The 27,342-nt window shown below is 40.6% G+C and overlaps 1 protein-coding gene across 1 annotated transcript in view; it reads left to right on the top strand.

Annotated features, from left to right (window-relative positions):
* Positions 1–8,366, top strand: part of LOC126248161 (uncharacterized) — a 513,313-nt gene extending 504,947 nt beyond the window's left edge. Inside the window, exon 19 of the mRNA XM_049948909.1 lies at positions 6,395–8,366. Within this exon, the coding sequence (XP_049804866.1) occupies positions 6,395–7,521 (1,127 nt within the window). The 3' untranslated portion in view covers positions 7,522–8,366. The remainder of the gene's footprint in view (positions 1–6,394) is intronic.
* Positions 8,367–27,342: the final 18,976 nt, after the last annotated feature.

Genomic DNA, 27,342 nt, shown 5'->3' with positions numbered 1-27,342 from the left:
CAGGTGCAAAGATAGATAATCTGTGTTCTGTCTCTATTTACCATGTTACACCACTGACATCAAGGCTTAATAATTGCTATATATATATAGCAATCTGTTTGGTAAGTCACATCATCTTTGTATATATATATATATATATATATATATACCCCTGACATCAAGGCTTAATAATTGCTATATATATATATATATATATATATATATATATATATATATATATATATATAAACAAAGATGATGTGACTTACCAAACGAAAGCGCTGGCACGTCGATAGACACACAAACAAATACAAACATACACACAAAATTCAAGCTTTCGCAACAAACTGTTGGCTCATCAGGAAAGAGGGAAGGAGAGGGAAAGACGAAAGGATGTGGGTTTTAAGGGAGAGGGTAAGGAGTCATTCCAATCCCGGGAGCGGAAAGACTTACCTTAGGGGGGAAAAAGGACGGGTATACACTCGCACACACACACATATCCATCCACACATATACAGACACAAACAGACGTATTTAAAGACAAAGAGTTTGGGCAGAGATGTCAGTCGAGGCAGAAGTGCAGAGGCAAAGATGTTGTTGAATGACAGGTGAGGAATGAGTGGGCCCCACATCCTTTCGTCTTTCCCTCTCCTTCCCTCTTTCCTGATGAGGCAACAGTTTGTTGCGAAAGCTTGAATTTTGTGTATATATATATATATATATATATATATATATATATATATATATATATATATATATACAAAGATGATGTGACTTACCAAATGAAAGTGCTGGCAGGTCGACAGACACACAAACGAACACAAACATACACACAAAATTCAAGCTTTCGCAACAAACTGTTGCCTCATCAGGAAAGAGGGAAGGAGAGGGAAAGACGAAAGGATGAGGGTTTTAAGGGAGAAGGTAAGGAGTCATTCCAATCCCGGGAGCGGAAAGACCTACCTTAGGGGGAAAAAAGGACGGGTATACACTCGCACACACACACATATCCATCCACACATATACAGACACAAGCAGACATCTCACAAGCAGACATATTGAAAGACAAAGAGTTTGGGCAAACTTTGTCTTTAAATATGTCTGCTTGTGAGGTGTCTGCTTGTGTCTGTATATGTGTGGATGGATATGTGTGTGTGTGTGCGAGTGTATACCCGTCCTTTTTTCCCCCTAAGGTAGGTCTTTCCGCTCCCGGGATTGGAATGACTCCTTACCTTCTCCCTTAAAACCCTCATCCTTTCGTCTTTCCCTCTCCTTCCCTCTTTCCTGATGAGGCAACAGTTTGTTGCGAAAGCTTGAATTTTGTGTGTATGTTTGTGTTCGTTTGTGTGTCTGTCGACCTGCCAGCACCTTCATTTGGTAAGTCACCTCATCTTTGTTTTTAGATATATTTTTCCTACGTGGAATGTTTCCCTCTATTATAACCATATATATATATATATATATATATATATATATATATATATATATATATATATATATATAAGAAGAATCGCTTCTCGGCTTTTGGCAAGATCAATGTGTAGTTATATTTATTAAAATGTAATAAATGATCGATAAAAATTGGGCGCTGATTGGCTGGCTTGGGTGACCCAAAGTGCATCCAAGACAGACAGACTGCTTGTGTCTGTGTATGTGCGGATGGATATGTGTGTGTGTGTGCGAGTGTATACCTATCCTTTTTTCCCCCTAAGGTAAGCCTTTCTTCTGCTCCCAGGATTGGAATGACTCCTTACCCTCTCCTTTAAAACCCACATCCTTTCATCTTCCACTCTCCTTCCCTCTTTCCTGATGAAGCAACCGTTGGTTGCGAAAGCTTGAATTTTGTGTGTATGTTTGTGTTTGTTTGTGTGTCTATCGACCTGACAGCACTTTCATTTGGTAAGTCACATCATGTTTGTTTTTAGATATATTTTTCCCACGTGGAATGTTTCCCTCTTTAAAAAAAAAAATATATCAATTCTTCTGAATGTTGTATGTCTTGTTTCTTCTGTTGCTGTAGAGACTGGTCTTGATTACAATGCTTACTTCTTACTTCTTCAAGAAAGAGCACTATTTCTGCTCTATCAGATTAAGACTGATGGTCATTTACATATAGCACTAACAGAGCGGTCCCAATATTGAACCATGTATAACACGAGTAGTATTTTCATAAAATACAGGCTTTCATGACCAGTATTTAGCCCTTACACATCCTCCATACAGTCTTGATCTGTCCCCATACAGTTTCCATATTTTTGGACTTCTGAAGAAAGACATTCGTGGTTGTTGATATGTTTCAGATCTACATCTACATATATACTCCGCCAGCCACTAAGCGGTGTGTGGTGGAGGGCACAATTCGTGCCAAAGTCATATTTCCCCCCCTCTGTTCCACTCACAGATCGCATGAGGGAAAAACGACTGTCTGAATGCCTCAGTACGAGCTCTAATTTCCCTTATCTTTGAATGGTGATCATTGTGCGATTTGAAAGTTGGTGGTAATAATATATGCTCTACATCCTTGGTGGAGATCAAATTTCAGAATTTAGTGAGCAGCCCCTTCCATTTAGCGTGCCGCCTACCTGCAAGTGTGTCCCACTTCAAACTTTCTATGAGATTTGTAACACTCTTGCGATGGCTAAATGTATCAGTCATGAATCTTACTGCTCTTCTTTGGACCTTCTCAATCTCTTGAATCAGATCCAACTGGTAAGAGTCCCATACAGACAAACAGTACTCTAAGACTGGATGAACTAACATATTGTAAGCTGTTTCCTTTGTTGAAGGACTGCATCGCTTCAGGATTCTACCAATAAACCGCAATCTGGAGTTCACCTGACCCATTACTCATGTAACCTGATCATTCCATTTAAGATCATTTCGAATAGTCACACCCAGATACTTGACGGATGTTACCGCTTCCAAAGACAGGGCATTTATTTTGTACTCATACATTAATGGGGATTTTCACCTTGTTATATGCAGTAGGTTACACTTACTAATATTGAAAGATAACTGCCAGTCATTACACCATGCATTTATTTTCTGCAAATCCTCATTGATTTGTTCACAGCTTTGTGTGATACCAATTTCCTGTAGACTACAGCATCATCGGCAGTCTAATGTCGCTGTCAATACCATTAACCAGATCATTTATGTAAATCATAAAAAGCAGCGGACGTATTAAGCTGCCCTGGGGCACACTTGAAGTTATGCTTTTTTCTGTTGAAGTCACCTCATTCAGGACGACATACTGCTCCCTGTCTGTTAGATGTAGAAGTACAGGCCTGGGTGCAGCCATGGTTTGATAGGCAATCACAAACATTTTTCTGTGAAGGCACTGAACGTCTTGTCTCACAGTGGGGTAAATGTATTAACAGTTTTGGTGATTATTTTTTAAATAATAAACAGTACAATTTTTTCCATCTGGCTCATTTTCATTTCACTGCCCCTTAGACACCCAGATGAACTTGCTTCTAGTATTTGAGCTTTAATCTCCCTCTAAAATTTTTACTGCTCACATTTCCCTCCATTATCAAATTGAAAATTCCTTGATGCCTCAGTATCTGTCCTATCAATCAATCTATCCTTCTAGTCAGGTTGTGCCATAAATTTCTTTTCTCCCCAGTTAGATTCAGTATCTCATCTTTAGTTATTTGATCTATCTGTCAAATTTTTAGCATTTTCTGTAGCACTACATTCAAAACATTCTATTATTTTCTTGTCTTAATTGTTTGTCATCCATATTTCACTTCCACATGTCTCACACTCCGGTGTGTGTGTGTGTGTGTGTGTGTGTGTGTGTGTGTGTGTGTGTGTGTTCTATTTTTAAATGTGTCTGTCTGCCACTCAACGCCTCCTCTGTGTGGTAAGTAGCAATGTATCCTAATTTGTGTTGTTGTTATTCCATCCCAGATCTGTCCCTGGAAATGTTTTGCAGTTTAAAAATTGATTCTGAAATCTGTGTCTTACCATTATGTAATCTGTCTTTAATGTTCCAGTGTCCCAAGTCTCTTCCACATATACTGCCGTCTTTCATTATTTTTAAACCAAGTTTTTGGAATGATTGAATAGTGCTTTGTGCAAAATTCTATAACTTATCTTCCCCTTTCCTTTCTTTCACTCCATCTACTCATATAATGTTTTCTTACCTCCCTTTTCCCACTACAGAATTGGAGTCCCTGTCACAATTATATATTGTCTCCTTTAATGAAATGGATAATTTCATTTATCTCATCATACATTCTTTCAATCTCTTCATCATTTGTGGAGCTAGTAAGCATATAAATTTGTACTACTGGCATCAGTGTTGAATTTGCGTCTATCTTGGCTGTAATAATGCCTTCATTATGTTGTTCATAGTAATTCACTCACATTCCATTTTATTAGCTCTATTTCTCTGTTACCCCTGTTTCCTTATGTATTCATTAACCCATATTCATCTGACCAGAAATCCAGTTCCTCTTATTACCTCACTTCAGTAACACTCACTACATGTAACTTCAACCTATTTGTTTCTCTCTTTAAGTTTCTGTAAACTACCTATTTGATTAAGGTATTTAGTGTTCCATGCTACAATCCATGGAATAACAGATTTATTTTTTCTGATTACAATGTCCTGTGCAGTCCCCACTGAATGGGGGACTATTTAACATTCAGAATATTTTACTCAACAGGATGACATCATTGTCAGCTGCATATTGTTGGGAAAGCAGCAGATGTAATTTCCATTTGCTTTCAGCTGTTCACGGTACTAATGTAACAAGGCCATTTGGTTAATGTTCCAAGACCAGATCAGTCATTCTTGCAGACTGTTCTCCTTGCAACTACTGAAAAGGCTGCTGCCTCTAATCAGGAACCATAAGTTAGTCTGTCCTCCCCTCAGATACCCTACAAATGTGGTTGCACCCATGGTACAGCTTCCTGTATCATTGAGGCACACAAGGCATACCTCTGCAGCAGGGTTCATGGTTTGTAGGGGGAAAAGTATAGTGTAATAACCATAACTGTGCTGTTAAGCAGCTTGCTTTCACATTCTTATGTTGTCTGTCTTATGCACCCACCTGGCACATCCTATTCCAGCCCTATCACAGGCATATCCTATCCAATAAGAGACAGTTCTACCTTTGAAACTGGACATAACATAACAGCTCTACTCTAAGTTCTGCACAGTCTTTTATGTAGATGTGATCATCAACGACCTATTCACTCGTTGACAACCTGTAGACAAGAGCAGAGTTGTCCACACAGAGGTAAAATACACTGCTGAGCACAACATGCTCTACTTCACAGGCTTCTTCACAACCCATGCCATTTGGATTCCCCCCCAATGTGCTGCATAGATGAGAATTGCCTTTACAACACATCCATCAATGCCTGCTAACCCTTGTCTCCCATTGCTATACCTCCACTCAACTCATTCTGCATTAACACCTTAATCTCTACAGTTCCCCTATTTGTCAGTTCTTCTACTACCAAGTTAATTTCTTCACAACATTATGTGTCACACAAAACCTTCAATGCCGGCACCAGAGAGAGCATGGCAGTGGCACATTTCTGTCCTGTACACTTGCTGCCTCTTCATCACAACCACAGCCACCCTTCCCTCCAACCCTTCCTCCCCCTTCCCACTCATTTCACCTTTTACCATCTTCATCTGATACAAACCTTCACCCCAGCTGAGCTTCCAGCTTCCAGTCCGAGTTCAGTGTAAGCCTGCAGGTGTATCTGTGTGTATGTGTGTTCTGTACTAGTTAGCTCTGAATAATTTCACAGCCTAAAAGCTGAGCACCATTTTCAATCTCATCAATGTGCCTACCAACCACTTAACGTATCAGCTGTACAGTGAGTTTGTTACCTTCACTCCATCCAATATTTATCAACTTCTATATTAAGTGTAAGAATGTGGAAATTGTTCATGTGGGTAGGAATCTGTTGCCTGATGATTTGTCTGATCGGCCACTTAATGACGCTCAGATATGTATTTTAGGGTTGATGGGCAGCACATTTGAAAACCAAGATATCAACTGGAATCCGTCATGATATTCAGATGGTTTTGCCTCATCCATTGTGTTTCAAGATCTGTTGGGGTACATCATTTCTAAGGCAGTCAGCTTATTTTATCAGCTGTTTTTTTATACAATGTTGTTCTCTTCTAGTATTCCACATACAGTTATTTTATTCTTGGTGCTATATATCATATGTGAGAAGTGTACAGTCCTCTTATATTGCTATTGTATAAAGAACCATTGTCCATAAAACACTATCTGAACTCTCAACTAACATTACGTGTATTTGTAGAAAATTTATATTTATAATTCTCCAATAATACAGTTCCAAGATATAATATTAACAGTCAACATTTATTGTTTTAGCTTAAAAGTTTCCTCACATTTTACTTTTTCTTTCTTTATAGGTCTCTCAAAGGCTACAGAGAACAGGAAACCTTCTCCCCTCATTTTGTCTGGAAGAACAACACTCGCCTCACTGGCAGCTCACAGAGCGACACTGTCACTCCCGACGACTCCAATCCAGTCCAGTTCCGTTACAACTGCTCCGAGAACAGTCAACATTCAGCAGCAGCAATATGGTGCTGGTAGTGAACTTCCAGTTACCAAGACAACAGGCCAGCTGGACTCAGTATTAGGTCCAAGAGCTATATTTCCACAAGAAAGTGGAATAATTCATCCTGAACAGGATCGCAGTCTCTTAGAAGGTCAGATAATGGGTGAAAGTGATGAACAGGGAGACTACAGCTCAAAAGAGCTGTCTTCGCTATCTGATTTATCTGCTCCAACTGTGAGTACTGTACGAGTGCCAACAAGTAAGTATTCAGAGAACAGTTATGCAGAATCCCCTAGAGTTGCTGCCATCACAGAAACTCCATCACAGTTGCCACAAGTACTTAGTACACTGAGTGATGATGTGACAGAATCTGGTTTATTATATCGAAGTCAACAGTTCAGTGAATATCCAGCTACATCAGGCGGCGACAAAACGAAGTCGAGCTATTTTACTACAGAAAGACCGAGGACGAGCATTTTGTTCAGATCAAGAAACAGAGGTGGAGGTAAATTACCTTTCAGATCACAGGAGACTGCTAACACTGAACCAGCACGAACGACTACTGTCTCACCAAAACGAGGTTCAAGTGTCACTGCATCTGTTTCCCCATCGAGTAAGGAAACACAAACAAGAACACGAGGTAAACCGTTCTCGAAGATCAGTCGACCGAAAGCTCAATCAGCACAGAGGACCAGTACACATTCCATTATTGATTATGAGTATTATGATGATGACGAAAGTGCTATTTTAGATGTGGCTCCACTTTCAGAGAAGGTGAAAATCCACAGTGACGGATACATAGAATGTTTAGATCAAGGCAATTTTCCACATCCTTTCTCATGTAAAAAATTCATTTCCTGTGCAAAGATGGAGAATGGAGAATTACTGGGTTGGGAATACACATGTCCGAGACAACTGTCATTTGATCCAATTGGTGGCATATGTAACTGGTCTGCAGGCCTTGGATGCAAAGAGTAGAGTACCTCAGTGCACTGCCTCTGAGAAACAGTACAAGATTTCGTCACATGTAATTCTTGTGTTTTAGAATTACTAGATGGAACAATATATGGGTCAATGCGACAGTTTTGTGGTTGTGTGATAATACTGTGCAATCAGGTGTTACTACTTGATATTAAGAGAGTGCTGACTGACATTTATGACTGATTTGTATGCACAATGTTAAAGGTGGGGAGTGAATGGAAGAGATGTGCAAGGCAGTTATGAGTTGTTATTTTTTTGTAGGTGGCCCTGTATGATTTCACTTCTGTGAGTGAAAAAGACACTATATGCCTGAAAAGCACCAACTCGCCTGTAATTATAGATGAGCAATGTAAAGGGTTATTTTATTTGTATGATTGTGTGTGGCTAATGAATTGAAAAAGAATTTCTCATTGTTATGAGAGCTGCTGATATTGTAGATTAAGTGACCATATACCTTTGTCTTAACATTGTTGTAAGTCAGATGATTTGAGCATGTGAAGTGATGAATGATATTATTTTTGAATGAATGAAAAAAATGCTGTTGTTAAGATGTTGTGACCAAATATGGTTGTTGACACCAAATAATAACTGAAACAAATAGCTACTGAAATTTGAAAAACCACCTGACAACAGTAACAAACAATATTTTCAGCGTTGTATTTCTGTTACCTTAATTGTTATAAGCAAATCAATGTCTCTAGTGGACAAAGATAACTTGTGTTCAGAATTAAACAAGATGAGGAAGAAAAGTTAGACTTGTGATCAAACAGTGTTGATCTTTCATATCTTAAAGCTTCTGTAAAACCCCTGAAATGAGTCAATAAATGTATTTAAACACAGAACATATGTGGAAATACAGAAAGTTCTTTATTTAAGACTAACCACAATGGTAACTTTCTTATTCCATATATCTAGGTACCATTTTCAGTCATGCACACAAAATCACAAAATATGTGATCTGCGTGTTTATGTGTCTAGAGAGAGAGAGAGAGAGAGAGAGAGAGAGAGAGAGAGAGAGCGAATGAGTGCCATATTACTGACTGAAGTACAAGCAACAAGAAATAGTGAAAAAGGTTTACATTTTTCGTAAAGATGTGAAGTCTCCAGAATGAGCGATGCAAGAGCACATCCACTAGCTGTAGTTCCAGCTGTTTACAGATTTCCTAAATTTATGATCTCGTTAAATATTCACCAGAAATATAACAATATTTTAACAGCATCATACTCCACAGCCACCATGTATGGTTTAAATGATAAAATTCTGCCACAGCGGCTGTCATTGAATGGATTAACATAGCGCTTTATTTTTCTTTCATTTAAATGGTTTTATGTGTAACCCATCAAAATGGACTTAGGCAACAGTCCAAGCAAATACCCATCTGGCCAACCAAATTATGGTTTTTCCTGATTCCTCTACATTGCTTAAGGTTAATGCCTGGATGGTTCAATTGAAAGGGCACAGTGAGTTGTCTTCCCCATTCCCATCTCTAATTACATATACATTGATGGGACATTAAACCCTAGTAGTCCTTTTCCTTCCCAATTCTTCCCTAATCCAAGGTTGTGTTCTGTCTCTGATGCCCTCACTGTTCCTGTTATGTTAAACCCTAATCTTCCTTCCTCCAAGAAAAGCCTTGTTTGAAACTAGCTTCACAGTCAGAACTGCACACTAATGAAAGAAAAAAGAGAGATTTTAATCCATCCAAATGGCAGCCAGTGGTACAATGTTATCATTCTTAAAGTTTAATATTTTTCTATTTGTAGCTAATGATAATACAAACAACAAAGGTTAACTCCAGCACACCCAGACTGTGGACACACTCCAGTAATGATCACTGTAGATAAGACATTAAATATATTTCATGCAGTCACATGAAAGTGAGCAGTTAGAAAGCTATTATGAGGCACAATAAAAGTTGTACATGTCATGGCATTGAATGAAAGATGCTATTTATCTGTGTTTGTGGGGTATTCCCAACCAGACTGTGTGCTACAACTGATTCTCTCGTAGTTGATGGCTGCAGATTACTGTTGGACTAGATGCCATGTGACCAAATGCGATGTGTGTTACACTTTGGACTCAGATTAGAGTGTACAGTTTGTTTAAGTACAATACACTGAAATTACTTGACATTATGGAATATTATGATAATAGTTGTGCCACTATTAATTGTGAAATAGCTGAAACATTCATTTTAAGAAGTTCTGGGAAGAAATCCTGCAGTGGAGTAAAACAGTTTTAACTTCCAACACATTACTGGTAAGACATTTAATTTGTTCCAGCAATTTCTTGAATAGAGTTGTACCTATCTGTCAGATTCCTTTCTGTTCTAATGACTGTACTTTTGTGCTAAAATGTGAAGCTGTTCTAGGAATTCTTTTTGGTCGTAGTGCAATATACCTTTTTTGAAACTAGAGACTGAGTAATTACACACTGTTTGATTTCCTACCCCCTTTATCATTGTATCTGTACAACACTGACAATATCATCATAAAAGTGCAAGTATTGATGGTATTTGTTGTATTGTTTGAAAACAAGCATGTTCCATTCACTCATGGTGTTAGTTGTTGACAGCAGTAATGTCAGCTTTACTCTTGCCCTTCAAGTTGCCATTCAGTACTACTCTGTTTGTTTTGGGTTTGTTTTACTGGCAGTGTTAGATGTGTATTAATAGTGATACACAACAGCATGGATAAGTTTACTGAGGAAGATTTGGTCGATATGCACTTCACATGTGGGTTCTTAAATGCAAAAAAAGTGCAGCACAATGACGCCATGCTGAGCTGTTCTCACTCTGACAGAAACCATAACACAGTAATTTTGAATCTGTACATACTCTGTACATTACTCTGTCTTTTACATTGGATGTTTTGGTAATTGATTGTTATGTGAATTTTCTCTGTTGCTAAGATATTTTCATAGAAACAAAGGTAACTGGGCAATAAAATGAATAAATGATAATTACTGCATAATAATCTTTAGTGAGACACTGGAGATCATGGTCGCTTATACCAAAAAAACTCAAAAAATATCCCTGAGGAGCCACTGAAATTTTTTTGCTTGGAGTTGGGTTGATTTGGGGGGAGGAGACCAAACTGCAAGGTCATCGATCTCATTGGATAGGGAAGGATGGGGAAGGAAGTTGGCTGTGCCCTTTAGGGTGATTTAGGGAAATAATGGAAAACCTAAATAAGGATGGCTGGACACGGGATTGAAGTGTCGTCCTCCCGAATGTGAGTCCAGTGTGCTAAGCACTGCACCACCTCGCTCGGTAGGTTGGAGCTCAACTTGACATTATGTATTGTGAAAGGACTATCAAAATATAAAGTTTTTTGAAGATGTTCTAGAGCTGACAGCAAATACAATTCATGTAACACATTTCTGTATTCAGAAAATATTATTCCTGTAAAACGAGTTCCCCCAGACCATAATTCTGTATCTTGTTAGCATATCTAAATGTGCAGGATAATCTAGTTTCTTCATTTTCATATCTCATATTTCCTAAATCTTGAGTACTACATACTGTATGTAGCTGAACCAAAATGCTTCATTAATTCTAGTGTACAGCTTTTCAATAAATTGTTTTCTGTGTAGTTGTGTTCACAGTCCTTTAGTATTTCAGAAATATCAGTTTTAAAATTTTCCATTAAAGTTCGTCATTTTGAGCAGGAAAAAAATTATTTTTCAATGTAAAATTTTTATTTTCTTCTCAATTTTAATGTTATTTTCTAAGGGCTTTTTTTTCTAGTACATTATTTACTTCTGTCTTATTTTCAATGTTCAACAGAGTTATGTTGAAAATTTACCTTTTTATTGTATTGTATTTATTACACATTACACAACATTTATTTCTATTACAGGAAAGACATCACAACATTTATGTTAGGCCTGTTAAATCTAGTCAGATATTGAAGAAATAACTCATCAACAATACATTGCTTAAACAATGGAAACTCCTGGTTGGAACATCAATAATGTAAGGAAAAGGTAGATCGCTATTTGCCATAAAAATGACACATTAAGTCACAGACAGGCACAATTAAAACACACTTACAAACACAAACACACACACACACACACATGCACACACACAACCAGCAACTCTGGCAGCTTAGACCAGAAATTCTGGTCAGAGCTCCCATTCCAAATTCTGTTCCAAGAGATTATGCTGCCAATCTTCCAACACTTCACTGTGGAGAGAAAATAACAACTTGTTGCCTGTATCAAAAGATATAAGATAAATTTGCCTTCAGCAAAACAGAAGAAAATTGTTGGTTAGCAAATTTGGCATTTTCCACATTTCCTAATGTAATGGAAAGTTACTTTTCCACTATATTGTGAAGGAATATTTTCATTGCCAAAACCCATAATTCCCAGCATCCATAGGACTAACAGACATTGCCACTTCAACACTGATTTGGTCAATATCATTTATGGCTGATACAAGAATCTAGATCTGTTAACACACACTTGAATGGATTTGTGGTCATAAGAGCTGTCAGCCCAATGTGAAGCTGCAACACTATGAAGCATTTTTTTCTTCATATGGCTCAGAAGCCTGCTGGTTTTATTATGAAAAATTCGTTTACCCATAATAATGAAGCTTTGTATAGCTCCTTTAATTTTGAATAGAATTTGAGGGAAGTAGAGTGTTATGAAGACAAAATATACAGCCATATTCATACCTCTATACTGCATTCTTTAAAAACATTACCTTGATAATATTTCAGTTTATTTAATCATGGGAAAGTGAACTAACATCTTCAATGGCTGCATTTTAAAAAGTCTCCATGTCATCACTGTGAAAGAATTTCACTATTTCTTCAAAATACTCTGCCACATATTATGGTAGAAAGCCAAGAATTACTAAATCTACACTCTACAAAGCACTGTGAAGGGAATCTCAGATAATAATTCCCATTGTACCAGTTATTATGCCTTCTTCCTGCTCCATTCACATATGGAGTGAGGGAAGAATGATTGCTTAAATGTCTCTATCCACACTGTAATTAGTCTAATGTTGTAGCAATCCCTACGAGAGTGATGTGTAGGAGGGTTGTATAGCATTCCTACATTCTTCACATAAGCTGATTCTCGAAACTTTGTAGGTATGCTTTCATGAATAGTTTATGTCCATTTTCAAGCATCTGGCAAGTCAGTTTTTTCAATATCTCTGTGACACTCTCCCAGGGATTAAGGATACTTGTGACCACTTGTGCTGCCTTTCTTTGTATTCATTCAATATTTTGTGTTAGTTCTGTTTGGTACAGTCCAACAAACTTGAGTAATATTGTAGGATGAGTCATATGAGTGTTTTGTAAGCAACCTGCTTTGTACACTGACTGCATTTTCCTAGTATTCTATGAATGAACTGTAGTCTGCCATCTGATTTGCATATGACTGGGCCTTATTGAACCATACAAAAAAAATCCAAAATTTGTTACAAACTATGGTGTGCACACACTTTATTCGACATGCAAATGTCACTACTGATACTTCGATTTAGGTTATGACTGTTCAATATGCCTGCCATTACTGGCGATGATGTGGCACAGACAAATAACAAAATTCTGCATGTCCTGCGGAAGTGTCGGAACATCGACACTGTCGATGACCTCCTGAATGGCTGTTTTCAGCGCAGCAATGGTTTTTGGGTTATTGCTGCACACCTTGTTTTTAATATAGCCCTACAAAAAGGTGTTGCATGTATTCAAGTTTGGAGAATATGGCGGCCATTCGAGGTCCGTGCCAGTGGCCTCTGGGTATCCGAGAGCCAGAATGCTGTCCCCAAAGTGCTTCTCCAGGACACCAAACTCTCTCCTGCTTCGACGGGGGCAAGCTCCACCTTTCGTGAATCACATCTTGAAGAAATCGGGGTCACTTTGGATAATGGGGTGAAATCATCTTCCAAAATCTTCATGTACCATTCAGTAGTCACCATGCCATCAAGGAATATTGCACTGATTATTCTGTGCCTGGATATTGCACTCTACACAGTCACCCACTAAGGGTGAAGAGACTTCTTGATCGCAAAATGCAGATTTTCAGCAAATGCACCAATTTTGCTTATTGACAAACCCATCCAAATAAAAGTGGGCTTCATTGCTAAACCATAATGCAGATACTAACTCTAATCATGCCCTGCAGCCAATTGTGCAGTTTGAACATCCTAACACAAATTGTTTAGAAGTTATGACAATTTTATTTCATATAGTTCAATATCTGTCACCCTGTACCTCTCAAAATTATTACACTCAGATAGTTGTACGAGTTGACAGATTCCCGTAGCGACTCACTGTCACAGTAGTCGTACAAAAAGTACACTATTACATTTGTGACATTTAATGTTAGCTGCCAATCTGTACACCACTTTGAAATCTTATCAGGATCTAACTGCATGTGTAGCTGTCTTCAGATAGTGTCATTGTAGATAACTGTGTAAGAGGTGAAAAATCTGTGGTTACTACTAACATTGTCAGCAAGGTCACTAATATACAAAATGATCAGGAAGGATTCCAACTCACTCCATGGGAATACCTTTAAGTTCCTTCTATGTATGTCAATGACTCTTGATCCAAGACAACATTCTGTGTCCCCCTTGCAATGAAATTCTCAAGCCAGTCAAAAATTTCACCTGATGTCCCATACTAGAATAAAGTATGAGTCTCTTCCCTTTCTTTTATTGAGGAGAGGGGCATAGATACTGAGGAGAGGGAGGCGAGGGTCCAAACCACCCCCTCCCCCTTAAGTTTTTTAAGTCAATAACGTTGAAATATAGCAATTAATAGTTGTAATGAATATAAGATTAAATTTTACCTGTTGGACACTTACAATGACTTTGAGATTGTGAAGTGTGGCAGCAGTGAGAAGTATTGATGCTAAGTTAAGCATCTGCCTCATACTTGTTACAAGTAGGCCTACATGTCAGATTGTCAGAACACTTCGTGTCAACTGTCTTACGTATATGACTGTTGCCAGCTTAAGTGATCTAACAGTTGCAGCACTATAGTACCACGTGAACTTTTCTTATGTGTATCAACTGAAAAATAAATTGTGTAATGAGAAGGTGTTTGAACATTAAAAACGCTATGATATTCTTTCAAAAAACTTTGTTTCTTCTGTCTGTAATCTATACCATTGTCGCACCCCCCCTCCCCCCCCCCCCCCCACACACACACACACAAAATACACAGATAATATTCTACCTCTTAAGTTCCTCCTCAACATGGCGGCTCCTGCTTTTTCTGCACCGCACACTCCACTGAGGTCAAAGCTCAACTCACCACTGACAGTGTACACTACTGGCCATTAAAATTGCTACACCACGAAGATGACGTGCTACAACGCGAAATTTAACCAACAGGAATAAGATGCTCTGATATGCAAATAATTCGCTTTTCAGAGCATTCACACAAGGTTGGCGCCGATGGTGACACCTAAAACGTGCTGACATGAAGAAAGTTTCTGACCGATTTCTCATACACAAACAGTAGTTGACCAGTGTTGCCTGGTGAAACATTGTTGTGATGCCTCGTGTAAGGAGGAGAAATGTCTACCATCATGTTTCCGACTTTGATAAAGGTCGGATTGTAGGCTATCGCGATTGCGGTTTATCGTATCATGACATTGTTGCTCACGTTGGTCGAAATCCAACGACTGTTAGCAGAATATGGAATCGGTGGGTTCAGGAGGGTAATACGGAATGACGTGCTGGATCCCAACGGCCTCGTATCACTAGCAGTCGAGATGCCAGGCATCTTATCCGCATGGCTGTAACGGATCGTGCAGCCACTTCTCAATCCCTCAGTCAACAGATGGGGACGTTTGTAAGACAACAACCATCTGCACGTACAGTTCGATGGCGTTTGCAGCAGCATGGACTATCAGCTCTGAGACCATGGCTGCAGTTACACTTGACGCTGCATCACAGACAGGAGCGCCTGCGGTGGTGTACTCAACGACGAACCTGGGTGCACGAGTGGCAAAACGTCATTTTTTCGGATGAATCCAGTTTCTGTTTACAGCATCATGATGGTCGCATCCGTGTTGGCGACATCATGGTGAACGCACATTGGAAACGTGTATTCATCATCGCCATACTGGCGCATCACCCGGTGTGATGGTATGGAGTGCCATTGATTACACGTCTCGGTCACCTCTTGTTCGCATTGACAGCACTTTGAACTGTGGACGTTACATTTCACATGTGTTACGACCCAATGCTCTACCCTTCAATCGATCCCTGCGAAACTCTACATTTCAGCAGGATAATGTATGACCTCATGTTGCAGGTCCTGTACTGGCCTTTCTGGATACAGAAAATGCTCGACTGTTGCCCCGGCTAGCACATTCTCCAGATCTCTTACCAACTGAAAGCGTCTGGTCAACGGTGGCCGAGCAACTGGCTCGTCACAATACGCTAGTCACTACTGTTGATGAACTGTGGTATCGTGTTGAATCTGCATGGGCAGCTGTACCTGTACACGCCATCCAAGCTCTGTTTGACTCAATGCCCAGGCGTATCAAGGCTGTTATTACGGCCAGAGGTGGTTGTTCTGGGTACTGATTTCTCAGGATCTATGCACCCAAATTGCGTGAAAATGTAATCACATGTCAGTTATAGTATAATATATTTGTCCAATGAATACCCGTTTATCATCTGCATTTCTTTCTGGTGTAGCAATTTTAATGGCCAGTAGTGTATATTGACTTTTATCAATATCTACGCATTGGAATAATAGTGTCTGAGGTCCCAAAAACTTGAAATAAAAGAAACCTGGCTTAAACGATGTATTGATTTTCGCTGACATGCCTAAAGCTTGTAAAAGGAGGGGTGTCCATCGCTGCACTTTAGGAGAATGAATATTTTGTCCATAACTTCATTCATGCCATAAAAAGACATTGTTGTTTACCCTCAATAAAATCAATCAGTTTGAAATTAAAAATCCCATAAACACATTAGAATCCACGTCACCTGAAAATAAAGTTGCAGGTAAACACTAATCAATCTAGACATCTTCAAATAAAAATATGCAATGAATGTTATAAGGTACTTATGGATGACAAAAGAAACAGATCTGAAATTGGTAGTATTTATATATTATTAAATTGTATAATTAATTGAATTATATAATAAAATATTACAATATTCTTTGTTTATATTTAAGTTTGTGACACGCATTTGGCTGTAACTTTAGGTTATAAGTTACTGTAATTTAATAAATAACAAAAATAACTTTAGTTTCAAATATTATACTTAGCCTTTTACGTCTTATTACCAACTTATTCATAATTTCTTCAGAATACAGTTTCACTGCCAGATCACGATGGGCCGGCCGGAGTGGCCGTGCGGTTCTAGGCGCTACAGTCTGGAACCGAGCGACCGCTACGGTCGCAGGTTCGAATCCTGCCTCGGGCATGGATGTGTGTGATGTCCTTAGGTTAGTCAGGTTTAATTAGTTCTAAGTTCTAGGCGACTGATGACCTCAGAAGTTGAGTCGCATAGTGCTCAGAGCCCTTTGAACCACTTTGAGCCAGATCACGATGAACACTCATTAGAGCAAGACCAGTAAGTCTGTCATCTCCCATTTTATTTATAATGTAAGTTTTTAGCCTGTTTAGAGTGGAGAAACATCTTTCTGTGGCCACAATAGGCACTGGTGACGTGGCCAAACTGATGAGAAGCTGTTTTTATCAAAGTGAAAAACTTTTCATTGCACTGATCAGTAGCTTCTGTTGCAGTGGCAGGTTTTCACTCTACAGTTTTCCAGTGATGGTGCCATATCCCACGTTCACACAGAAGAGTGATATTCTATTACATTCAATAAATGTAATTTTCGTATCATCCATTCTACAGGGATGTCCATTGATCGTGACCGGACCAAATATCTCACGAAATAAGCGTCAAACGAAGAAACTACATAGAACGAAACTTGTCTAGCTTGAAGGGGGAAACCGGATGGCGCTATGGTTATCCCGCTAGATATCGCTGCCATAGGTAAAACGGTTATCAACAGCGTTTTTTAAATTGGAACCCAAATTTTTTATTATATATTCGTGTAGGACGTAAAGAAATATGAATGTTTTAGTTGGACCACTTTCTTCGCTTTGTGATAGATGGCGCTGTAATAGTTACAAACATATGACTCACAATTTTAGACGAACAGTTGGTAACAGGTACTTTTTTTAAAATTAAAACACTGAACGTAGGTACGTTTGAACATTTTATTTCGGTTGTTCCAATGTGATACATGTACCTTTGTGAAATTATCATTTCTGAGAACGCATGCTGTTACAGCGTGATCACCTGTAAATACCACATTAATGCAACAAATGCTCAAAATGATGTCCGTCAACCTCAATTCCATTGGCAATACGTGTAACGATATACCTCTCAACACCGAGTAGTTCGCCTTCCGTAGTGTTCGCACATGCATTGACAGTGCGCTGACGCATGTTGTCAGGCGTTGTCAGTGGATCACGATAGCAAATATCCTTCAATTTCCCCCACAGAAAGAAATCCGGGGACGTCAGATTCGGCGAACGAGCGAGGTATGGTATGGTGCTTCGAAGACCAATCCACCTGTCATGAAATATGCTATTCAATACCGCTTCAACCGCAAGCAAGCAATGTGCCGGACATCCATCATGTTGGAAGTACATCGCCATTCTGTCATGCAGTGAAACATCTTGTAGTATAATCGGTAGAACATTACGTATGAAATCAGCATACATTGCACCATTTAGATTGCTATCGACAGAATGGGGGCCAATTATCCTTCCTCCCATAATGCCGCACCATACATTAACCCGCCAAGGTCGCTGATGTTCCACTACTCGCAGCCATCGTGGATTTTCCGTTGCCCAATAGTGCATATTATGCCGGTTTACGTTACCGCTGTTGGTGAATGACGCTTCGTCGCTAAATAGAACGCGTGCAAAAAATCTGTCATCGTCCCGTAATTTCTCTTGTGCCCAGTGGCAGAACTGTACAGGACGTTCAAAGTCGTCGCCATGCAATTCCTGGTGCATAGAAATATGGTACGGGTGCAATCGATGTTGATGTAGCATTCTCAACACCGACGTTTTTGCGATTCCTGAATCTCGCGTAATTTGTCTGCTACTGATGTGCGGATTAGCTGCGGCATCATCATTTCTTGCAGGTCGTGGTTGACGTTTTACGTGGGGCTGAAAACTTTCTGTTTCCTTAAATAACGTAACTGTCCAACGAACGGTCCGGACACTTGGATGATGTCGTTCAGGATACCGAGCAGAATACATAGCACACGCCCGTTGGGCATTTTGATCACAATAGTCATACATCAACCCGATATCGACCTTTTCCGCAATTGATAAACGGTCCATTTTAACACGGGTAATGTATCAAGAAGCAAATACTGGCGGAATGTTACATGATTCCACGTACTTACACGTTTGTGACTATTACAGTGCCATCTGCCACAAAGCGAAAAAAGTGGTCTAACTTAAAATATTCATATTTCTTTACGTACTACACGAATATGTAATAAAAAATAGGGGTTCCCATTTTAAAAAACGCAGTTGATATCCGTTTGACCTATGGCAGCGCCATCTAGCGGGCCAACCATAGCGCCACTTGGTTTCCCCCTTCAAGCTAGACGAGTTTCTTTCTTTGTAGTTTTTTCGTTTGATGCTTATTTCGTGAGATATTTGGCCCGTTCACTATCAATGGACCACCCTGTATATTAAGGTTAAGGGGATACCAAATATGTAAACCATAAAGAGCACGTTTTTCGTGGCCTTTTAAATGCATTAAAAATAAGAGTAATGCTCCAGAAGACGATACCATTGCGGTAAAAACACTTCATGAATGGGAATGTGACTACATATGTACTGTAACGTATAGAATAATTTTTGCAAACAAACGGAAAAATTTCATTACTCAGTTGCAGGGACGTAAAAGAAGGGAGGCTACAAGGCCATCCTATAGTTCAGTATACCTCAATATGTAATTTTACTTTCTATTCATATTTCATTTCCGAGAGTATTTTAAATTTATGTTCATCCAGAAAACAGAAAAAGTTGATAACGACATGAGGGAAACTGAAAATTGTTGAATACGGTGAAATCACATAAATCAAGTAGGTCCCTAACGCAGACCTGGTTTTTCTGGCATAAGCCAATATAGTGGTGTACCTACGTCAACTTTTCTTATGTCGTATCAGCGAACAGCGCAGCAAACGGAGTAGTAAATAGAGATGCGTCAACTCGAGTTACCAAACCAGGTGAACTTGGGTTGAGAGTATTTCAAGTCAACACGAGTTAGACTGTTGCTAACTGGAGTTGCGTTCACGCGATGAGCGACGTTTACAGCTACCGATGACGGTTTCGCGCGGGGTTGGAGTTAACCGCCGTCGTTCCGACCGAGTCCGAGTTGTATCGACTTGAGTCTATGCCTACAGAACGGGATGTCACTCACTGTGATCTGTAAAAGTGCGGTATCCTGTTATGATTTGTTTAGTCAAAATTCGTGAAGCGTTTGATAAGTGTCATTTTCAAGGCGGTTAAGATCGTCCCATCGCCGTCCATATCTTACAGGAAACTGAAAGTGGCTCATGAGTGTATTCAAATTTCAGCCTGTAGTGTGGCATTCATTAAATTTAGCATTACCAATGCATTTTCCTTGACGCGCCTTACAACAATGTGTTGTACTTAATACCCATCTTAAAAAAAGTTAAAAAAACTAAAATCGTTAATTGTTATTTTGAAGAGTTAGTGACGTGTAAGTAAGGTCCAGAACTTGAAAATACTGAGCGCTAGCGTAGCGTCCAATGCTTCCCTCGTGTGGACTGTATGGTCTCCACAGATTTTTTTTTCTTTAATCGAATTTTTATGTTGTTCACAAATTGCTACACCTTCTAAACTTTTCACACTAAATAAGGTCATAGAGGCATTATATTTGCCGAATGTACTTCTGACTAAAAAGTGCTTCTGGTAGTTAGAGTCTAAGGTTTTGTTAATCATGCCTTTTGTGTTCTTGTGGTGGTATTTCCATAGAAACTTCATGTTTCTCTACATCTAACTGGGAAGCGAAATATCAGTTTTCATAAATTTAGCTTTACAAAATTTTAATACAACGAAATACTTTCTCTAAAAGTTTCATCCGTTATTTCACCCCCCCCCCCCCCATAGGGTTGAATTTCCAAAAATACTGAAACACGTATTTTTCTAATTTCTGGCTGAGAAACCATATACCAGTTTTGGTAGTTTTAACTCTATAATTGCCTTAACAGCAGCATATATACTAAAAGCCTTTCATCCCCTTTTTCACCCCTTTAGAGTGTAATTTCGAACAATTGCTTCTTGAACGATGCTTATGTTGTAAGATCCACGCCATCTCCAAATTTCAAGTTCTTATCCTTAGCGGTTTGGGCTGGGTGATGGTGAGTCAGTGAACTAGTTCGGCCCTATCCCACCCCATTAGGGGTTGAATTTCCAAAAACACTGAAACAAGTACTTTTTTATTTCTAACTGAGAGGTAAATACCAATTTACATAGATCTACATTTAAAAATACTTTAGTAGTTCCTTAATAATGATTTATTTTAAAAAATCTTTCACTCGCTGTTTAAGCCCCGTAGGGGCTATATTTCAAAACACATACTGAAACACGCATTTTTTTAATTTCTGACTGAGAAAACCAGTACCGATTTTCGTAGGTCTAGCTTCAAAATTGCCGTAATACGCGACACGTTTTCAAAATACATTTCATCCCCTTCCTTACCCCCTTAGGGGTGGAATTTCGGAAAATCACTTCTTAAACGACGCCTACATTATAAGATCAATACCCTGTGCAAATGTCGACTTTCTAATCTTATGGTTTGGGCTGAAAGAAGACGAGTTGGGAGTGAGACAGTAGGGACATTGCCTTTTACATAAATAACATACTACATTCGTCGTGGAAAGGGACATCAATGTTAAGACTTAAACTTTTTGGTTAAAGTGCAGCAGCCATTCGTGCTTGTGGCGGGGCATTTGGCTACAAAACCGACGATTATGAACTGCTCTCAAGACAAAAAATTGACTGATACACTATATGATCAAAAGTATCCGGACACCCCCCAAAACATACATTTGTCATATTAAGTGCATTGTGCTGCCACATACTGCCGAGTACTCCGTATCAACGACCTCAGTAGTCATTAGACATCGTGAGAGAGCAGAATGGGGCGCTCCACAGAACTCGCGAATTTCGAATATGCGCGAATTTCGAATATGGTCAGGAGATTGGGTGTCACTTGTGTCATACGTCTGTACGCGAGATTTCCACACTCCTGAACATCCCTAGGTCCACTGTTTCCGATGTGATAGTGAAGTGGAAGAGTGAAGGGAGACGCACAGCATAAAAGCGTAAAGGCCGAACTCGTGTGTTGACTGACAGACCGCCAATAGTTGAAGAGGGTTGGAATGTGTAATAGGCAGACGTCTATCCAGACCATCACACAGGAATTCCAAACTGCATCAGGATCCACTGCAAGCACTATGACAGGCGGGAGGTGCTAAAACTTGGATTTTATGGTCGAGCCGGCCGCTGGGACCGAGCGGTTCGAGGGCTTCAGTCCGGAACCGAGCTGCTGCTACGGTCGCAGGATCGAATCCTGCCTCGGGCATGGCTGTGTGTGCTGTCCTTAGGTTTAAGTGGTTTTAAGTCTAGGGTACTGATGACCTCAGATGTTAAGTCCCATAGTGCTTAGAGCCATTTGAACCATTTTTATGGTCGAGCGGCTGCTCATAAGCGACACATCGCGCCGGTGAATGCCAAACGACGCCTCGCTTGGTGTAAGGAGCGTAAACAATGGACGATTGAACAGTGGAAAAACGTTGTGTGGAGTGACTAATCACGCAATGCAATGTGGATATCTGATGGGAGGGTGTGGGTATGGCGAATGCCCAGTGAACGTCATCTGCCAGCGTGTGTAGTGCCAACAGTAAAATTCAGAGGTGCTGATGTTATGGAGTGGTCATGTTTTTCATGGAGGGGGATTGCACCCCTTGTTGTTTTGCGTGGTACTATCACAGCACAGGCCTAAATTGATGTTTTGAGCACCTTCTTGCTTCCCACTGCTGAAGAGCAATTCGGGGATGGTGATTGCATCTTTTCAACACAATACAGCACCTGTTCATAATGCATGGCCTGTGGCGGAGTGGTTACTCGACATTAACATCCCTGTAATGGACTGGCCTGCACAGAGTCCTGAGCTGAATCCTATAGAACACCTTTGGGATGTTTTGGAACGCCACCATCGTGCCAGGCCTCACCGACCGACATCGATACCTCTCCTCAGTGCAGCACTCCGTGAAGAATGGGCTGCCATTCCCCAAGAAACCTTCCAGCACCTGAGAGAACGTATGCCTGCGAGAGTGAAAGTTGTCATCAATTTCCAGCATTGCTGATGGAGGGCGCCACGAACTTTTATTTTCAGCCAGGTGTCCGGATATGTTAGAAGATTTATAATAGTATTGAGTGCATAGCTTGCAGAGAATAAATTGCAGTAGATGGAGTGTATTGATTTGACGTCAGGTATTTGGATGTCAGGCAATCAAAAAAGTGTTTTCTCTGCCGATTTCGTCTAAGAAACAGAACTGATATAAAAATGGTATGCAAACTGCGTAGACGCTAACGAGAGAAATGAAAGGTATAACAATTTTTCTACCAACTCGGTTTGGTTACCATATGTTAAGAGCAGTTACAACCTTAGCAGAAGTGAATGTGGCAAACGACATCGAATGTTAATTTAGGTTTTCCTGCCAGCTCAGTTTGAACGAGCTTATGGTCAACTCGATTTGCACAGCGCGCAGCGCTGAGTTACGGTTTGTTTCGTGTTAGTTCAGAGCTCATCGCTGCTTTCGCAACGACCGAACCCGAGTTTATCCGAGCCGGATGCCTATACCTTCATTACGCACGCGAACTGAGCATTACCACAGCCCGTATCTTCCAAATTTCAAGCCTAAAACCAAAAATTACGCCCTCTACGGTACCCATCATGATTGTTATGAATATATATGTATATACACACATCAAAAAATGTTTTCATCACCTCGGTTCCGAGAGTTTCGGAACCTGTACAGAAAACTGGAATATAGATCAACATGAACATCGTTTCTGCCCTTTTTATTGCTCATGAAAACCACACATTGCATGTTGTACCATCATACAGCGAGACCTTCAGAGGTGGTGGTAAAGATTGCTGTACACACCGATACCTCTAATACCCAGTAGCACGTCTTCTTGCATTGATGCACGCCTGTATTCGTCGTGGCATACTGTCCGCAAGTTCATCAGGGCACTGTTGGTCCAGATAGTCCCACTCCTCAAAGGTGATTTGGCGTAGATTCCCCAGAGTGGTTGGTGGGTCACGTCGTCCATAAACAGCCTTTTTCAAGCTATCCCAGGCATGTTCAATAGGGTTCATGTCTGGAGAACATGCTGGGCACTCTAGTCGAGCGATGTCGTTATCCTGAAGGAAGTCATTCACAAGATGTGCACGATGGGGGCGCGAATTGTCGTCCATTAAGACGAATGGCTCGCCAGTATGCTGCCGATGTGGTTGCACTGTCGGTCGAAGGATGGCATTCACGTATCGCACAGCCGTTACGGTGCCTTTCATGACCACCAGTGGCGTACGTCGGCTCCACATAATGCCACTCCAAAGCAGCTGGGAACCTCCACATTGCTGCACTCGCTGGACAGTGTGTCTAAGGCGTTCAGCTTGACCGGGCTGCCTCCAAACACTTCTCCGACGATTGTCTGGTTGAAGGCATATGCGACACTCATCGGTGAAGAGAACATGATGCCAATCCTGAGTGGTCCATTCGGCATGATGTTGGGCCCATCTGTACCGCGCTGCATGGTGTTGTGGTTGCAAAGATGGACCTCGCCATGGACATCGAGAGCGAAGTTTGCGCACAGTTTGAGTCGTAACACGACGTCCTGTGGCTGCACGAAAAGCATTATTCAACATGGTGGCGTTGCTGTCAGGGTTTCTCTGAGCCATAATCAGTAGGTAGCGGTCATCCACTGCAGTAGTAGCCCTTGGGCGGCCTGAGAGAGGCATGTCATCGACAGTTCCTGTCTGTCTGTATCCCCTCCATGTCCGAACAACATCGCTTTGGTTCACTCCGAGACGCCTGGACACTTCCTTTGTTAAGAGCCCTTCCTGGCACAAAGTAATAATGCGGACGCGATCGAACTGCGGTAGTGACCGTCTAGGCATTGGTTGAACTACAGACAACATGAGCCGTGTACTTCCTTCCTGGTGGAATGACTGGAACTGATCGGCTGTCGGACCCCCTCCATCTAATAGACACTGCTCATGCATGTTTTTTTTTACATCTTTGGGCTGGTTTAGTGACGTCTGTGAACAGTCAATGGGGCTGTGTCTGTGATACAATACCCACAATCAAGGACTATCTTCAGGAGTTCTGGGAACTGGGGTGATGCAAAACTTCTTTTCATGTGCGTACAATCATCAATTTGGAAACCGCGAATCTTGAGTTGGTTAACTGAAATGAACCATAATCTGCTCAGACGCGAAAGAGAGATGGCGTCGAACGTTATCTCAGTTTTCTTTTCGCCCCAACGTTCAACTAGGTTAACTGAGTTTGGTGTAAACCCTAGTTGTCCCATCACTAGCAGTAAACACTATGGCCACCAGGGTGAGAAGAATGTGGCCCCAGGAAATATCCCGCAGTGCTGACACCATTTGTAGCTTGTACTACAATGTGACGACTTGATTTGTTGAAAATGATGCAAGGAAGTAACAAGGTCTCGTGAAAGTGCGTTACAGCGACGTTCATCTTCATATGTGCTACTTATTTGTAGCTATGGATGCGAAATAAAATTAAATGAACGTCACAGTTCAAGGCTAAGTGGGTTACTGCATAATGGCTAGTACAGTGTCACTCAGTGTCATCTAAGAAATGCTTGAAGAAAAGTTGGACGAGCTACATTTCCTCCACACCTGTCTTCCATTTGTTATACGACCAGTTTTCTCTGAAAATGTCACACAACATATTTCAGAATATTTTTATGCACATTCCCTTGACTGAGTAGTCTACATATGAAGCTGCATACGAGGCCTGTTCAGAAAGTAAGCTCCGATTGATTGCCAAATTGAAACCACAGTGAACATCAGAAATGTTTTACTTGTAACAATTAGCTACACCTTTCAGCTACTTCTCTACGTAGTCGCCGTTCTGACTTAGACTTTTGTCATAGCGTTGTACCAACTTTTCAATAGCCTCATCATAGAAGGCAGCCGCCAGTGCTTTCCGCCAATTCTCCACGCTGGCCTACACCTCGTTGTCTGTGTCAAAATGTTGTCTTCAAAGACAGCGGTTCATGTGACCAGAGATGAAACTCAGGGGGAGACAATTGCGGACTGTATTGTGGGTAATCTAACATTTCCATTTGCAAACGATGCCGGAGCATCTTCATTGCCCCTGCAGAATGCGGCTGAGAATTGTCTTGAAGAAGAAACAGCACGACAGTTATGTAATGTTAGCTGCATAGCTTCAGGCGAAATTTCTCACCAGGCCCTCGTACTTGGCGGCAGACACTATTTTCTAGACATCTTTACGCACTCACTGCGAGCTCAGAAATGAGAAGAGCGACGTGATGCTAACTGGGGTTATACTAGAGACACTACCCAACACATCTGTGCAAAGCTTTATCGGATTTTCATAGTCGTTTCCATTTCGCGACCGATCGGAGCTTACTTTCTGAACGCCCCTCGTAATAATTGCAATCAAGATTCAGTACCACATGTTGCTGTCCTTTTATTGATCACTTTTCCATACCTTTCCCTCAGTAGAGGACTATAGACTTGGAAGCATTCAAAGTAGTTGGACAGAGAGAGGTGTGTTCCTTAAAAGCCAGGGAAAATAATGTAAGTGTCCTATGCCCAGGAAACCTACACGGCATTCACTTACCGATCCCGCGCTCTCTGGGTAGGGCAGGGGATGATATTTCTGACGAAAAATCAGTAGCGTTGTTTGTACAGTCCTTTAGAAAGATAAGTAAATATCCTCGGAGTAGTGAAGCAACTTAAATCACTTAATGTAAGCAAGTCTTCGGGTCCAGACTGTATACCAATTAGATTCCTTTCAGAGTATGCTGATGCATAGCTCTATACTTAACAATCATATACAACCGTTCGCTCTACGAAAGATTCGTACCCAAAGACTGGAAAGTTGCACAGGCCACACCAATATTCAAGAAAGGTAGTAGGAGTAATCCACTTATTTACAGGTCCATATTATTAATGTCGATATGCAGCAGGATTCTGGAACATATGTTGTGTTCGAACATTATGAATTACCTTGAAGAAAACGGTCTATTAGCCGGCCATTGTAACCGAGCGGTTCTAGGCGCTTCAGTCCGGAACCGCGCTCCTGCTACGGTCGCAGGTTCGAATCCTGCCTCGGGCATGGATGTGTGTGATGTCCTTAGGTTAGTTAGGTTTAAGTAGTTCTAAGTCTAGGGGGCTGATGACCTCAGACGTTAAGTCCCATAGTGCTTAGAGCCATTTGAACCATTTGAAAACGGTCTATTGACACACTGTCAACATGGGTTTAGAAAAGATCGTTCTTGTGAAACACAACTAGCTCTTTATTCACATGAAGTGCTGAGTGCTGTTGACAAGGGATTTCAGATTGATTCCGTATTTCTGGATTTCCGGAAGGCTTTTGACACTGTACCACACAAGCGGCTTGTAGTGAAATTGCGTGCTTATGGAATATAGTCTCAGTTATATGACTGGATTTGTGACTTCCTGTCAG

The sequence above is a fragment of the Schistocerca nitens genome, chromosome 3 (genome assembly GCF_023898315.1).
Source record: "Schistocerca nitens isolate TAMUIC-IGC-003100 chromosome 3, iqSchNite1.1, whole genome shotgun sequence".
Taxonomy (NCBI): Eukaryota; Metazoa; Arthropoda; class Insecta; order Orthoptera; family Acrididae; genus Schistocerca; species Schistocerca nitens.
Note: the sequence above shows the minus strand (reverse complement) of the source record. Positions and strands in the feature narration are given on the sequence as shown.